Raw genomic sequence first — 14,435 nt, 5'->3', positions numbered from 1 at the left:
GGACACCGAGGAGCTGTCGGCCGGCGACGAGCACCTGCAGCGCTGCACGCAGCTCCTGGAGCCGCACCGCCTCTCCCCGGACTGCGTGTCCCTCTACATCCAGGCCCAGGTGGGCTGCGGAGGCCGCAGGGGCTGCCCGGGGCGGGGGTCCGGCCGAGCGGGGCCTGGGCTGCGCGGGCCGGGCCGGAGATCCAGGGCCTCCCTCATCCTGACGGGGGCTGCGCTTTAACCTCAATAACCACAGCAGCCCCGGCCTTCAGTTCTTGCTGGAAGGAGTCATTCGCTGGTGGTGGTTGTTGGAGGGATGCTTGTCTGATTTGAGCCTCCTGCTGATGCCTCTGGGCATGCAGCGCATCTAAAATATGTTCTCGTTGTTGATAGATCAGCGTGCTCTTCTGGACAGACCGAGACAAAACTTGTAAGAGCTGTGCGACAATAAATTAGAAAAAGGCCTCACTACGTCCAGAATTTATTTGTGATGCATTAACTCATTGGTTGTCATAGAGATGTTGGGAGATGCTTTTATTGATGCATTATGCTGAAGCGATAAATTGTTTCTTTTTCAGCATTGCCTGTTATATTTTAAGCTATTATATTTTGTCCTAGATGGATAAATACAGTCTTGTTGGTGTTTGAAGTAATAATATTTTCTCTTTATTCTGAAGAAAGGAATAATCAAAATTAGTTCTTGCTACATGAAGATTCACAGAAGGGCCTTAACTTGCTCACTGTCACGGTAGCTGGTGGTTAGGCATCTGACTCTAGACAATGAAATAGTCTTCCAGTACATGAAATAGAGCAGTTATTTAGATGTCTGTGTCAAAAATGGTTGCCCTAATTATAGAAGGCTCCATAGTGCTTCCTCATCAAACTGTCAAGGAATTACGGGCTGACATGGAAAGGATGATTTGTCTTACACTGGTTAAATTAGCTGAGTTGTCTGGGACAGCGAGGTTACATCTGCTCCTTGTCCTTGGGTGGGTTTGGATACGCTGCTACAAATCCCTTACCCTTGGGGAGGTGAGGAGATTGCTCCAGCTGAAGCAAATGACATCTTCCCACAAGTTCCTGGGGAGTGGTGGCTCTTGTGGCTCAGGACCAGGGGTACTGCTGTGCTGGAAGGCAGCTCTTCTCTCTGCTGGCCCAAAGTCTGCATGGACCTCGCTGTTTTGGGGTCCTGAGGGCTGGAGCTGAGACCAGACTGGGAAATGAACCCTCAGCCCTCGGTCCCGAGGGCTGCAGCAGCCCTGGGTGTTTAATTTAAACAGTTCTGATTTAAAAGCAGTGATTGCCATCATTTCTCCACCCTCTGGCATGCCTGCAGTGTGTTACCATGGCCTGACTGCTGTTTGGTAGGAAGAGCCATTCCTTTTTCCTGCTGGGCCTCTTTCTTTAGCCCCACTTGTGATTTCTGAGCTTTTGCATAAGATTGTGTTTCCCAGGCTCTGTCTGAATCTGCTCTGTTCGTTTCTCTGCATGGCCTTGGGCAAAGTGTTCCAGCTCATAAACAACATGTGATGTGCTTCCTTATAAAAACAGAGGCATGGAACTGAAAGGGGCACAGGGCTGGCATACAGCTACACATTCTAATTATTTTGAAGGTTTTTGGGCGTTTTTTTAAGCCCTCTTGAGTTTTGTTTACAGCACTGCCTAGGATTTAAATTCGCACAACAGACATAGATCATTATTAACACCATCTTATTAATAATTATTAATTTAAATTTGAAGGCAGTAGTCTATAACTTTTGGACCTCAGAGGTTCCTTTAATCTCTTTCCATTGTTGAAAATATACAAACATTCATTCCTAGCATATTGTTTTTTAATTAATTTTTTTTCTATGAAGTCATGTTAGCAAATTTCTTGTCTCTTTTTATGATATTTGTATGTGATGTAAAGGCTGCATGAATTGGATGCAGAACATGGAAAAAGCTCATTATTTGGACACACTACTCCTTATGTAGCAGAGTAAACAGAGAAGGCATTTTTTATGTGAAATTTGCTGTGTGAAAACCCCCTCCCTTTTGAGCCACTCACAGTGAAATGTGTGGGCACGATTTCTGCTTTTTGAAATCCATTGTATTAGAACACACACATGTATAAGGATGAAGACTGATCAGTTGTTTGGAAAAAAAAATGCGTAATTCAAATGGAATGTGACTATTTTTTATTTTCTTTTACCTTTAGAACAATCTGGGGATCCTGTGGTCTCAAAGGGATGAAATTGAAACTGCACAAACTTACTTGGAATCTGCAGAAGCCTTGTATAATCAATACATGAAAGAGGTACTGTGGTAATGTCGTGGCAGCTCTGACTTTCACCTGCCACTTGCAGGTTAAATAACCTTTGAAATGAACATGCAATGGAATTTTGAGTTTCTGTGCTTTGTGCTGGCTGCTGTGATGCTTTTGGCAAGTGATACAAGTTGTACTGACAAGGCAAATCAGAGCATTGCTTGCTAATTTCAAAATAGAATAAAATTTGCTCAAAAATGATGGTCCCTTTTGAAAGCCATTTAATAATCCAAAGTTGACACCTGGTGGAATTTGGATTTTAATGAGGACTGTCATTAAATGTTATCTTGACAATGCAATAAAAATATCCATTGCTTTCAGTGGGAAAAGGAAGCAAAACTAATATTTGCATGGTTTGCCCTGACTGTGCAGTGTTTTGCAGGGCAAGTAGTTCAGTTCCATATCCAAGAGGACAATCTCACAGACAGCTAACCCTCTCATGCATATTAAACAACCTTTGGAGCTCTGGATTCTGCTGTGGATCCTACAAAGGCTCCCTTGTGCTATTTTTAAGCTCTTTGCAAAGCTGTTGCTACACTGAGTTGCCTCAGGGACAGTTCTGGAGTGAGCTAAAAACATTTGTGGCCTTCAGGAAGCAGTAGCTGTGTCTCAGCACAGCTGAATGGGTTGGACAGACCTTAATTTCATGAAATTACAGGTTCAGTTCAGGTTTTACCATGGAATTGATTTAGAGTACTGATTATACTCGTGGAGATTTTTCAATTTTTTTTTTTAATTGGTTGGTTACTGCCCTCTTTCCACCTTTTCAGCCACAGTGATGGGAGAAGTAATGGATCTAGAAGAAAGCCCCACTGGTCAGCTTATTTCCTGCCCTCAGGATCAGTTGGGCTAACCAGAGATGCTGTCTAATTAATTCCTGATGTTCAACTTTGATATTTATACCAGCCCCAGCTATCTATCACCTGACTTCCAAAAGCATCTGGCACTTGCTCCAGTTATTATGGAATTAAACTGGTGCTGTGGTGTATTGGATTAAAGTGCTGCCAGGTACTTCACATTTGCACTGTAGACTTTTCTGAAACTCTACATTTTTGCTAGTAGTGGTTACTGAATGTTTCTTCTGGGGCTTTGCTGCCTGACTAGGTGTAGTGGTTTTGGTTTGTTGAGATTTTTGGTTGATGTATTAATGACTGTGGTAGGTGTCAGTGTTGGTTGATGGTTAGTGTATTTTTTCTTGTTGTGAGGTAGGATTAGAAGAAAGTAGGTTTAAAAGGGTATAAAGAAAAAATTATTAACAGTAATTAAAAGAATAATAAGAATTAGAGTCAAACTTTTAGAATACTTCTCTTCTTGCTGCCAGGCATCCCCAAAGGGGTAATAATTAGCATTGACTCCATGACTCACAGAAGGCTGATCAATCACTTTCTATGCTTATTAAGAAATACTTATGATACTTATTAAGAAAACCCATCTCCCATTATTCATGACACAGGTGGGCCCAACTGGTCCTGGAATCCAAACACCATCACCAGTGGCCAATCAAGAAACCTCCCTTTGGTCAGCAGATCTCTGTAAGACATTCCACATGTGCACAACAGCAGGGGCAGCAAGTGGAGATAAGAATTGTTTCTCAGTCTTTTCTCTGATATTCTCACAGCCTTCCCCAGGACAATGCCTGGGAAAGTTGTGCCTTGCTCTCTGTGGCCACACTCTTCTCCTTATCACTTTTTTATTCTTACTTACAATGTAAAGAAACAAAACCTAAAATTTTCGTTAGTTTACTATGAACTAAAAAAAAACATCCCAAATTTCTTCTCTTTTTAACATCTAGTTTTTCACAAAAACATATACAACTCTCTAATAACTAAAAACCTTACATCACTTTTGTAAGTACTTCCTGTACAAACCAAAGCACTGGGGTTATTCATACCTGCTGATCACTTGCCACACTTTCCCCCCACCATTATTTGCCACTCACAGTTCAAGGCATTATGCAGTCAAACATAACTATGCTTTAAGTCTTCCTTTTAGAAGAAACCCCAGATTTATACAATGATGTCAACATTTGTCTTTCACAGTTTATTAATATGTGAATGTAGTTTTTGTGACATTCCCCATTTCTAGGCTGTCAGGGAGTCTTTGGTAAACTGCTGGTGATGGAGACATTTTCCTGAGCTGATGGATTTAGTTGTTTACTGACTGGGTCCAATTAACTTACAAATTGGATGGTTTCTCCCCCTAAAGCAAAACCAAGGCAAAGAGCTTGGACTGATGAAATTCACTTAGGAGAGTTGGAGAGCTCTTTCTGAGGATAAATAAAGGTATAAGGCTTGATGTCAGAGATAGATCTGTAGGTATACAGGAAGGAGGCAAGAATTTTGCTTACTGTGTCATTTCAGTTCTTTTCTTTGCAGGAATAGCTCTAGTCTTGCCAGAATATACTCCAGATCTTGTTAGAATGTTTCTATCTAAAGAAAACAAGAGGAAGAGTTAGAAATTCACCTCATAAAAATTAAAGAGGTGCAAACAAAGACCTACAGATTAAAAGATCATATGCAAAAATCTACATGCCTCTAGTAGGTTAAACATGCTTTAGTTCATTTGTCACTGTGTGTTTCAGGTACATTTGCTCATTTTTTAAGATGAGTAAAACAGTTCTATTAAAAGCAAGTAAACGAGTCTGTTCAGGGATTTTTAATGAGAAGCAGTACAAATACTGTATGTGTTCTTCCCTGTAAAGTGAGTGTATTCTCTGTCCTTTTTCCTGTTCCTACCTGAGTCTGCATAAACTCATGAAAAGCATTTATTGAAACTGATTGTTATTTGTTGCCTTACTTTCTTTGGCTGAGAAAGAGATGGGGTTAGGAAAGGCTGGACAAGCTGCAGACTAACCTGACTTTGTTGCAGGCAGACACATTGGCCACCCTCCAGGATGCAGTGTGTAATGGGAGAAAAGCTCTCTTTAAAAAATGGTTTCATTTGAAGTGTTTTAGAATTGGCACCTGCAGTTATTCACAGTTGCGAAGGAAATGGGATAAGGCCAGGCTAATAAAGCTCTGCCATAAGCACTGTTCATGTGTTGGGATTGCCTGGGAGCTGTCTGCTGACATTATTGACAGTTGTCTTAAGGCACAGCAATGCCCAAAGGTGTGTAGTTGTCTGTGTTAGGGTCTGACAGAACTCATGGCTTGAAGATGGGAAGTACCACAATTAATTAATACTTGCACGTAGGTTATGCCTGATAGGGAGGTTTAGCAGCTTCATCCTCCAAAGACAGTGTGTGTTGTCTCACTTGTTTGTTTGGGTAAATGATCTTGCCAGCTCATGGACTCTGGGAGTCCCTTCAGAAGAATCTTCAGAGCAGCTCTGCTGAGCCCTCAGCACTTGCTGTTCTCTGCAGGACTTCCTCAGGATGTTTTCTTGCTGCTCAGCAGTGCAGCTGGGCAAATGAAGATTTCACACTTGAAGGCTTGGTGTTAAATGGATGCCTCAAAGCCCAGAATGTTATTGCACAAAATAAAGATGCCCAGTAGAATGCTGCAGACTCCAGGCTGAGCATCTCTGGTGCAGGCAGCATGGATTGCTTTAAAGTACATAAGCAGAAGCCTGTGAGCCTTGTCATTCCGTGTGGAATTGTGACTTCCATCCTCTGAATCTCCTGAGTGTTGTGGAATTGCTCTGGAGAAGTGGCACTGAGATGGGTTATGTGAAGCTTTGTTGAATTTGGGATGGGCAAATGGTCAGTGATGTGTAGCCAGGAGAGGGAGCACTGTGCCAGAGGAAGAAATGCAGTTTGCTGAATGTGCCATGTATCCTTGCAGGATGGAAATCCTCCCCTGGATCCCAGTGAACATTTCATGGCAGAAGAAGAAAAACTCACAGACCAAGAAAGATCCAAAAGGTGGGTGTTAAACAGCATACTTATATTATTATTACATTTTTTAAAATTAGGAGTTACAGGAATGTGCCCCCTGTTGATGGAGTGACAAAACTGTCCTTTGTCCCCTCAAAAAGGAAATAAGCCCAGAAGTTTCTCTCCTCAATTAGATGAAAAGACACCTCATAGGCCCAGGGAGCTTCACCTCAAACTTAAGGATAGCCAATAGTACAGGAGCTAAAAAGAGCAATTTACTAGAAAAGAAGAGAACAAAGAAACTAATTGCTTTTGTGAGGTGTTTTACCAGGAGCAAAGATCTCCTGCACCTGGCTTGGTTTTTCTGTTTGTTATTTTCCCTTTTATTAAACCTTTTTGCGTTTTATTAAACCTTTTTGTTTCCAACACTGCCACAGGAGCCATCCTGTTGATTTTTATGCCTCCAAGGGTAGGTGTGTTATAGACCTCTGAGAGCTTATTAGACCTAGCCCAAGGAGGCTACTATAACAATGAGTAAGTATTTAGTGGGAAAAAAACCCATCTAAAGAGACTGTTGTTGTTTTTCCAGATTTGAAAAAGCCTACACACATACTCTGTACTACCTGGCACAAGTGTACCAGCACCTGGAGATGATTGAGAAGGCTGCTCAGTATTGCCACACCACCCTGAAGCGGCAGCTCGAGTACTGCGGCTACTACCCCGTGGAATGGGCACGCAACGCTGCCACTCTGTCACAGTACTACCTGTCCAAGGTGAGCCCCCAGGGCTGTCCTGCTGCCCTTGTGCCATTCATGTCACTGTTCAAACAGCTCCTTGACACAGAGCTCCAAATGAATTGAAAATGTGTGTCACAGTGTTCACAGGGCTCCCAGGAAGAGGGAAGAGATGAGCATCTGACTCCATGTGTCAGAAGGCTTGATTTATTATTTCATGATATTAATAATAATTTAATAAATTATGTAATTTTAATAGAATTAATCAATTTATGTAATTTTAACATAATATTATTGATATAATAAAATAATATTTTTATTATATTAATAATATTATATTAAAACTATACTAAAAGAATAGAAGAAAGGATTTCATCAGAAGGCTAGCAGAGAAAGCAAAAGAATGAAATGATAATAAAATCTTGTGACTGACCAGAGTCCTGACACAGCTGGGTTGTGATTGGCCATTAATTAGAAACAACCACACGAGACCAATCACAGATGCAGCTGTTGCATTCCACAGCAGCAGATAACCACTGTTTACATTTTGTTGCTGAGGCCTCTCAGCTTCTCAGGAGGAAAAATCCTAAGGAAAGGATTTTTCATAAAACGTGTCTGTGACAAATGTGCACGTATAAAACCACAAGTTGTGTTCAGACACGAAGCATCTGTCAGATTTTTTTCTGAAGAGGACATGGTGGCTTTCCTGTGGGGTTGTGATGAACAGGGCTGTAAACATGAGAAAAGCTCTGTAGTTAGTGAAATATTAGCAGTGATGTGATGTCAAGTTCATAAGTAAACTTTGGGGTTATAATAATTGAATTTTAAATTCTTTATTATGTTGTTCTCTTACAATGAAGTTTGAAAACAAAAAGCATCTCATGAGGGCCAAGATACAGCATTTTGTTTACAATAAATGATTGTTCTTTGTGCCTTAGCATGTGCTCAAGAGTTGTTTGAACCTATGTGAGCATGAAAGTGAATATGTGAGTTGGCAGCTGTTTGCCATGTGTTGACTCTAAACCATCTACTGTTAGGAACTGCTTCAGCTTTATTTAGGAATTTCTATATTCCAGGCTTTTCTGATGCTTAAAAAGATTCCTGCCCTACCTAAGGCAGTTAATGCTAATTTCAATAGTAACTCCTAATTTCCATATCTTTTTGATGCATTGATAGCAGCAGTTATTTAACAGTGCACTGCCAAATATGGGTAAGGGCATCTAGATCTGACTCAGGGTGTTGAGCTGTGTGTCCTGCTGTTCCCACCAACACCCTGTGATAGTGTTTGCCACAAGGCATCACTTCCTTCACCTCAGGGCAGCCACAACACTCAGAGGTTCAGTGTGCATTGCCAGCATTAAAGGAAAGGCTTGGTGTTGTGGCTGTGGTACAGAACAAACAACAGAAAATATTGTATTCACTAGTAGGTGTGGAAAAATTGTGTTTTCTTCCAGTGCCTGGGCGATATGCTCCAGAGCCTCTCAGTTCTGTCATTTCCCTTGTGGTCATGTGTGCTCACTCTCTGACGTGAGGGGTTTGGCCAAGTGACAGCAATGCTGGAGCTGCTCACACCCTGCTAAATGCTGGAGCTGCTCACACCCTGCTAAATGCTGGAGCTGCTCACACCCTGCTAAATGCTGGAGCTGCTCACACCCTGCTAAATGCTGCTCTGTTTCTCCCAGGAATGCTTTATGGAGGCTCGACACTGCCTAGCAGCAGCCAGTGTCATCTTCAGCCAAGCTGGACAGGTGCCATCTGCTGAAGAATGTAAGTTTATAATAAAATTATTGTGAATTAAGCATCACTGTGTGTTAATGTTTAAAACTGAAGTTTAACAACATGTACAGAACTTGCCCCAGTGTTGATTTCCTAAAATATTTTTCAATGGAGATTAATGTTTCTGAAAAGTGATTGCTACTACAGCTCTGGATTGGCTGTGTAGAAAAAGTGCTTGTTTCTGATGTTTCAGAAAGCAATAATTTAGGAAAAGTGGAATTTAAAACAATATCCACTTCAACAGTGGCAGTGTTCATCCACTTGGCTTTGTACACGTGCTAGAAATGCAGTTTGCCTCAGTGATCAGAGGGCAGTCATTCAGTGAACCACACCAGATGTTTCCTGGGAATAGCTTTAAAAGAGGGAGCAAACCTGCAGCTTTTAAAACCCCAAATCCAGAAGGTATTTGTGTTGTCCTGGATGCTGCAGCCTCATCAGTGGTTGGTTTTGGAGTTGTAGCTGCCCTCCTTGTTCTTTGGGCCTTGATCAAAGGATCAGCTTGGCAGTCCAGTGTGAGCGGCAGGAGAAGAAACTCTTGGAGATCTGACCCTAGTTTTAGGGACCTGTGGTTCCATGGTAGTGTCAGTGCTCTGTTTTAGGCCTGGGCTTTGCTTATCTACAGCACTTTTTGTGTCTGTCTTGAGCAAGTGGAAGCTTCCAGTTGGTAGCGCTTTAATTCATGGGGAGGGAGCAAGCATGAGCCAACTGAGTTCTATCTTGATTTCTTCCTGCACCACAGAGGAGGAGTGATAATCCCATTTGTTTGGGTGAATATTTGCTTATCCTACCTTCCCTGCCTTTGCTTGGCACAGAGCTGGAGTGTGGACTTGCAGAAAGTTCTGACTTACAGAAAGAGCAGTACACAGTCAGCATTGGCCATTCTCAAGCACTTTCATTTTATCATGTTCATTGCAATATAAACTAACACAGACATAATTAATAAATGTGCCTTTTCTTAGATTAGCAGCAGTTCTTAATTCCTTAATAAGAAATTCATTTGCTGTAATGAAAGCTAATGAGTGCAGTGGGTCTGAGTGTGAAGTTGGCTTTTTATTTGGTGATCAGAAGTGCTGCTGTCCTGTAGGAATTCCTCTCCTTTTTCAGCTAACTCACTGCCTTCTGCATGGAGACTGGGAAATGAGGTTTTGTTGAAATCTGTTTGGTTTATGAAAATGTTATCTTGAGACATCAGCAGTGCTGCTGTCTCTGATAGTGGGGAGACTCTGCAGAGAAAAATACAGAAGTTGTAGAGCTACTAAATGTTGTGTTTGTACCAGGTAGCTTAACCAAAGGCAGTTTCCCCTATTTTGTTCCCTTTTTTGGTAGCAAGTCTGGGCCCCATTGCAATGCAAATGCCCTTACCATCCTCAGACACAATTACTGGGCAGGCAGCTGAAGCTCAGAAAATGAATTATCCTGATTTCTTTCTCTTACTACAAAGAGACCCGGAAACCTTTTCCAGTAAAACACCTTGAAGATGAAAGATCTTTTTAAAGATACATTATGATCTGTTTATTGTCAGAACTCAAACATGACAAACCCTTGTTAATCTATACGGGTTTCTACCAGAAATGACAGTTTACAGAATTATTACATCAACTGACATGGAGAACATCTTTCTGTCTAACCATGAGGAAAATTAAATACAAGTATGTTCTTTGGATGGAACATTTGAGGGTCTTGCTGGAGTGCTGGATTTCTCTTAAAGTTTTTATGTGTTTATATCCATTCAGCAGATGAAACAGAGCCAGACCAACAGGACCTTCCAGAGAGGAAAGCTGAAATTGCAAGGTGTTGGATCAAGTATTGCCTGAATCTTCTGCAAAGTGCTCGAAAATTGCTGGAGGTAACAGAAAATCTGTTCCATAGCTGTCATTGTCTAACAGCAAACTGAGTCTGCTTTGGTGTTAGCAAGAGGAGTCACTTTGCAGTTGGTAACAAGGAATAAACAATTGCCCAAAACAGCAAATGCTTGCAGTGTAGCAAATGTTTCATGGTGTGCTTTGACTTCAAGGCAGCACTTAAGAGTAAGCACACACAGGGGATCAGCTCTGCAGAGTGATCAGTGCATTGCTTTTATTATTTAATTATTTTTAATTTAATTATATTTATTATTAATTATTTAATTTTGTGCAACTTCACAAAATTTCCTCCTCTCTGCTGCATTTTCTTGCAGCTTGATTTGACAGATTCCTTCTTATCTAACTGCTAGTAAGAACGTTGTCTTAATGTGCCACTGTTTTCTGTGCTGATGTTCTCATTCATCCAAGCATTTGATTAATTCAGATATGATTCAGTTCACTTAGTTTGTTTGAGTATTTCTTCAGAGCAGAAGTATTTCTTTCTTTAAAGCAGCATTTGCTGAAACGCTTTGTGAAGCAGAGCCCTTGGGTTTAACATTTATTCCTTTGGCTGTTTTGTCACACAGGGTAGGGAGACTGAACCACCTGAATTTTATGTCTTTTCAGAATTGATAATGCAATTTACAGGATTCTTTTGTTAATATAAGGCCTCATATATCAACGATTTCTCTTCTGTTGTGTTGCTCACCAGTTTACATTTCAAAGGTGACTCAAAATGATTCAGTCTCTCTTTATAAACCAGATTTGTCTTAATTAGCATGCTTTCTCATTTCAGGATAACATAGGAGAGCTGGACCCAGACAGGCAATTGGAACTTAAAGCCCAGAGGAAAAAAGAAGAGGATGAAAAGGAGAAGGGCAGGAAGAAAGCTGTTCTTTTTGGGACAAGTGATATCTGTGACTCTGTCCTAGCCATGGAGGAGAAAGTGAGCAGCGTGTATCCCTTAGATTTTCAAGAAGCCAGAGAAGTCTTCCTGGTTGGTCAGAACTATGTTCAGGAGGCAAAAGAGTTCTTTCAGGTGGATGGTTATGTTACTGACCATATTGAAATTGTTCAGGATCACAGTGCTCTGTTTAAGGTCCTTGCTTTCTTTGAAGAGGACTATGAGAGGCGCTGCAAGATGCACAAGCGTAGGATAGACATGCTGGAGCCCATCTACACTGACCTGAACCCCCAGTACTACCTGCTGATCCGCAGGCAGCTGCAGTGTGAGCTAGCTGACACCTACTATGAGATGATGGATCTAAAGGTGGCTATTGGGAACAGGTTAGAGAAGCTAGATTCACACACAGTTAAAAAAATCAATTCTCTGGCTCAGTTTGCAATCAAATATTATGAGCTCTTCTTGGATTCTTTGAGGAACCCCGATAAGGTGTTCCCTGAAAAACTCGAGGAAGATGTTCTTCGCCCTGCCATGGTGGCTAAATTTCACATTGCACGGCTGTATGGTAAGCTCATCACTTCAGATAGCAAAAAGCAACTGGAAAACATGCAGACATCACTGGAGTATTACTCATTTCTGGTAGACTATTGTGAGAAGTATCCAGATGCTGTCCCTGCCATTGAGACTGAACTAGAACTCAGTAAGGAGATGGTGAATCTTCTTCCAGCAAGCATGGAGAGGCTAAGAGCAAAGGTGTCTTCATTTGTATAAATGCTTGCCTTGGAGGCAGTGGGCACTCTCAGAGCAGTTACCTGTCCAGGGCAGTGCTGTGGCACAGCTCCCCTGCTGATGGATAGAAGTCAGGTGTCTGCAGGGACATCACCCAGAGCCTGCACTAGTGTAACCCTGTGAACAGCTCCGAGCTCTCCTGCTCCGTAGCTGACCCACACTAATGGTATAAACTCTAAATGTAAAGTAAAAGTCCAGCTCTTGCTCTGTACTGTGTGTCCTATATGTAAATATGAACCTTTTCTCCCTCACAGCTTTTTCTTTGGTGTATGGTTCAGTTCTTAAGTGTAGTGCTGTATGAAAATAGTTTCTTTTAAGAGAATCTTCTTCTCTAAGAAATTTTTTTCTTACAAACCTGAGGCATGTTCTTCCAACTAGAATGCATTTTATCTCTTCTAACATTTGTCCCCAGAAAACTTTATCAATGTGAAGGGAACTTGTTCTCAGTATTTATTTTGTATGTTGCTTGTTGTTCTTTTCCCTTGTTAATCAAAACCCAGTTGATATAGGCTCAATAAATGGACTAGCTTGGCTAAATGTTTCTTTGGAGTCCTTGGAATTGTTTCCTGTGTCTTACTAAGATACAATATATGTTTAAACTTTGGCCAAAAGAAGTAGTTGTGAATGTGTTTCCATGTGAGTCTCTTCAGTAAAAACACATGAGCAATTGTAGTGCCAGAAGCCAGAGCAAGAAAGCAGCCAAATTTCTTTGTGGTGGGAGACAATGCTTCTAACACACCATGGAATATTCACAGGTTACAGATCCTGGGCTCTGCTGCTCCAGACATTTGCCTGATAAGAGCCTGCTGCCATGGGAGGCTTCTCTTGGTGCTGCTCAGGGAGTTCTCTTAGCAGGGGCTGCACTGGGAGCTCTCTGAATTGTTAGAGGTGAAACACAGGCAGAGCAGGAGATGATGGACAGAGCCTCCAGGGACAGTGGGACTTTGTGCAGTTGGGTGTTGTCATCTTGTCACAGGGGTTCCATACTCTTGTCTCCTCTTCTCAAAAGTTTCACATCTTGGTGTTTCTCGTGGGCAGCTCCTCAGAGCACTGACTCTTTCTCCTTCACAAAGGAACCAACTGACTCTAGTTCCCTTCTCAACACCACCCCACGCTTTTATAGCATTTCCTTCTCATTGCTTACAGCTGTGGCCTGGTAAAGTCAGGCCTGCTCCTAATCTTGGATAATTGGCCCAGCTGCCACTTCTTAGGGGGAAGATTACTTTCTACACATTCTTTCTTTTCTTACATTCTATCCCCCTACAGCAGGGCACCAGCAGTGCTGTCACTGACCTGCTGACAACGTGTTCACAGCACCAGAGGGCATTGAAGGAGAATGGTCAGAACAGCTGGATTCTTCTGGAGGCTGAAGGGGAGGAAACATCACATCTGCTTGAAGGGTGTGAGGGGAAAGCAGGCACATCTGAATGGTAAAAATCCCTTCTGCAGAGAATTCTGCAGGCTAGACTGCTAACCACAAACAAATAGGCCGACAAAAAATGGGTGCTGGAAATGGGCAGCAGCAAAACTCAAAACTAGACCAGCTGCTTGTGTGCCTGTAGAGTCAGGGAGAGAGTGAGTGCACGTGCCTGTGTGTGTTTTTTCTGTTTTACTAAATAGTTGTCTAGTCAGCCTCTAGGAGTTTCATTTTTGCAGTCAGATCTTTAATTCAGATTTTCCTGTGGCCTGAAAGTAAGACAGCCCTAGTTTCTCAGTGGAACATTTCTCAGCAGGCTCTATTGCACATTGTTTTTGTCTGATTTCAGTTAAAGCTAGTGTGCACTTTTAGCACAAACAAAAAGATTAAAATTTTTCCTACTAACTTTTAGTTTCATATTCAAGTAGAAGGAAGCAATACATGTTTGGAGTATTGTTTGGGGTTTTTTCCTTCTATACTTTTGCCTTTGAGCAAATTTTGTAGAGCATCAACATTAGTTTTCTTGTAAGTTGGAGGAGGATAGTTTGTGGGCTATCCTAGCATAAAAAAAATAATTTTTTTTTCCCTTCAAACACTGGTCTGAAGTAAGTGTGAAAAATGACCTGCAGGTAACTGCAAAGCTGAGTGAAGTGCAGGGTGATGAACCCTTCTTAACCATCAGATATATCCCTTTTAATAATTTGATGTATCCATTTAAACCATCATCAGGTGTGCAGAGAAACACCCTGAATCCACCAAAACCACAGTGAGAGCTCAGCAGGCAGGTAGGAGTAGCTCCAGAGGTAAGAAGGCCTGATGTGAGAAGGATCAGAGCTTTTCCAGCACAATCGGTGTGGCTTGGAGAGC

General features: G+C 41.8%; 1 protein-coding gene across 1 annotated transcript; it reads left to right on the top strand.

Annotated features, from left to right (window-relative positions):
* The first annotated feature begins 6 nt into the window (after positions 1–6).
* Positions 7–12,693, top strand: KIFBP (kinesin family binding protein). Its single transcript, XM_031063606.1, has 7 exons — positions 7–109; positions 2,186–2,284; positions 6,076–6,155; positions 6,697–6,880; positions 8,524–8,608; positions 10,351–10,463; positions 11,255–12,693. The coding sequence occupies exons 2-7, from the start codon at positions 2,276–2,278 to the stop codon at positions 12,131–12,133; spliced, it is 1,350 nt and encodes a 449-aa protein (XP_030919466.1). The 5' UTR covers positions 7–109; positions 2,186–2,275; the 3' UTR covers positions 12,134–12,693.
* Positions 12,694–14,435: the final 1,742 nt, after the last annotated feature.

The sequence above is a fragment of the Geospiza fortis genome, unplaced genomic scaffold, assembly GCF_000277835.1.
Source record: "Geospiza fortis unplaced genomic scaffold, GeoFor_1.0 scaffold637, whole genome shotgun sequence".
Lineage (NCBI taxonomy): Eukaryota > Metazoa > Chordata > Aves > Passeriformes > Thraupidae > Geospiza > Geospiza fortis.
Note: the sequence above shows the minus strand (reverse complement) of the source record. Positions and strands in the feature narration are given on the sequence as shown.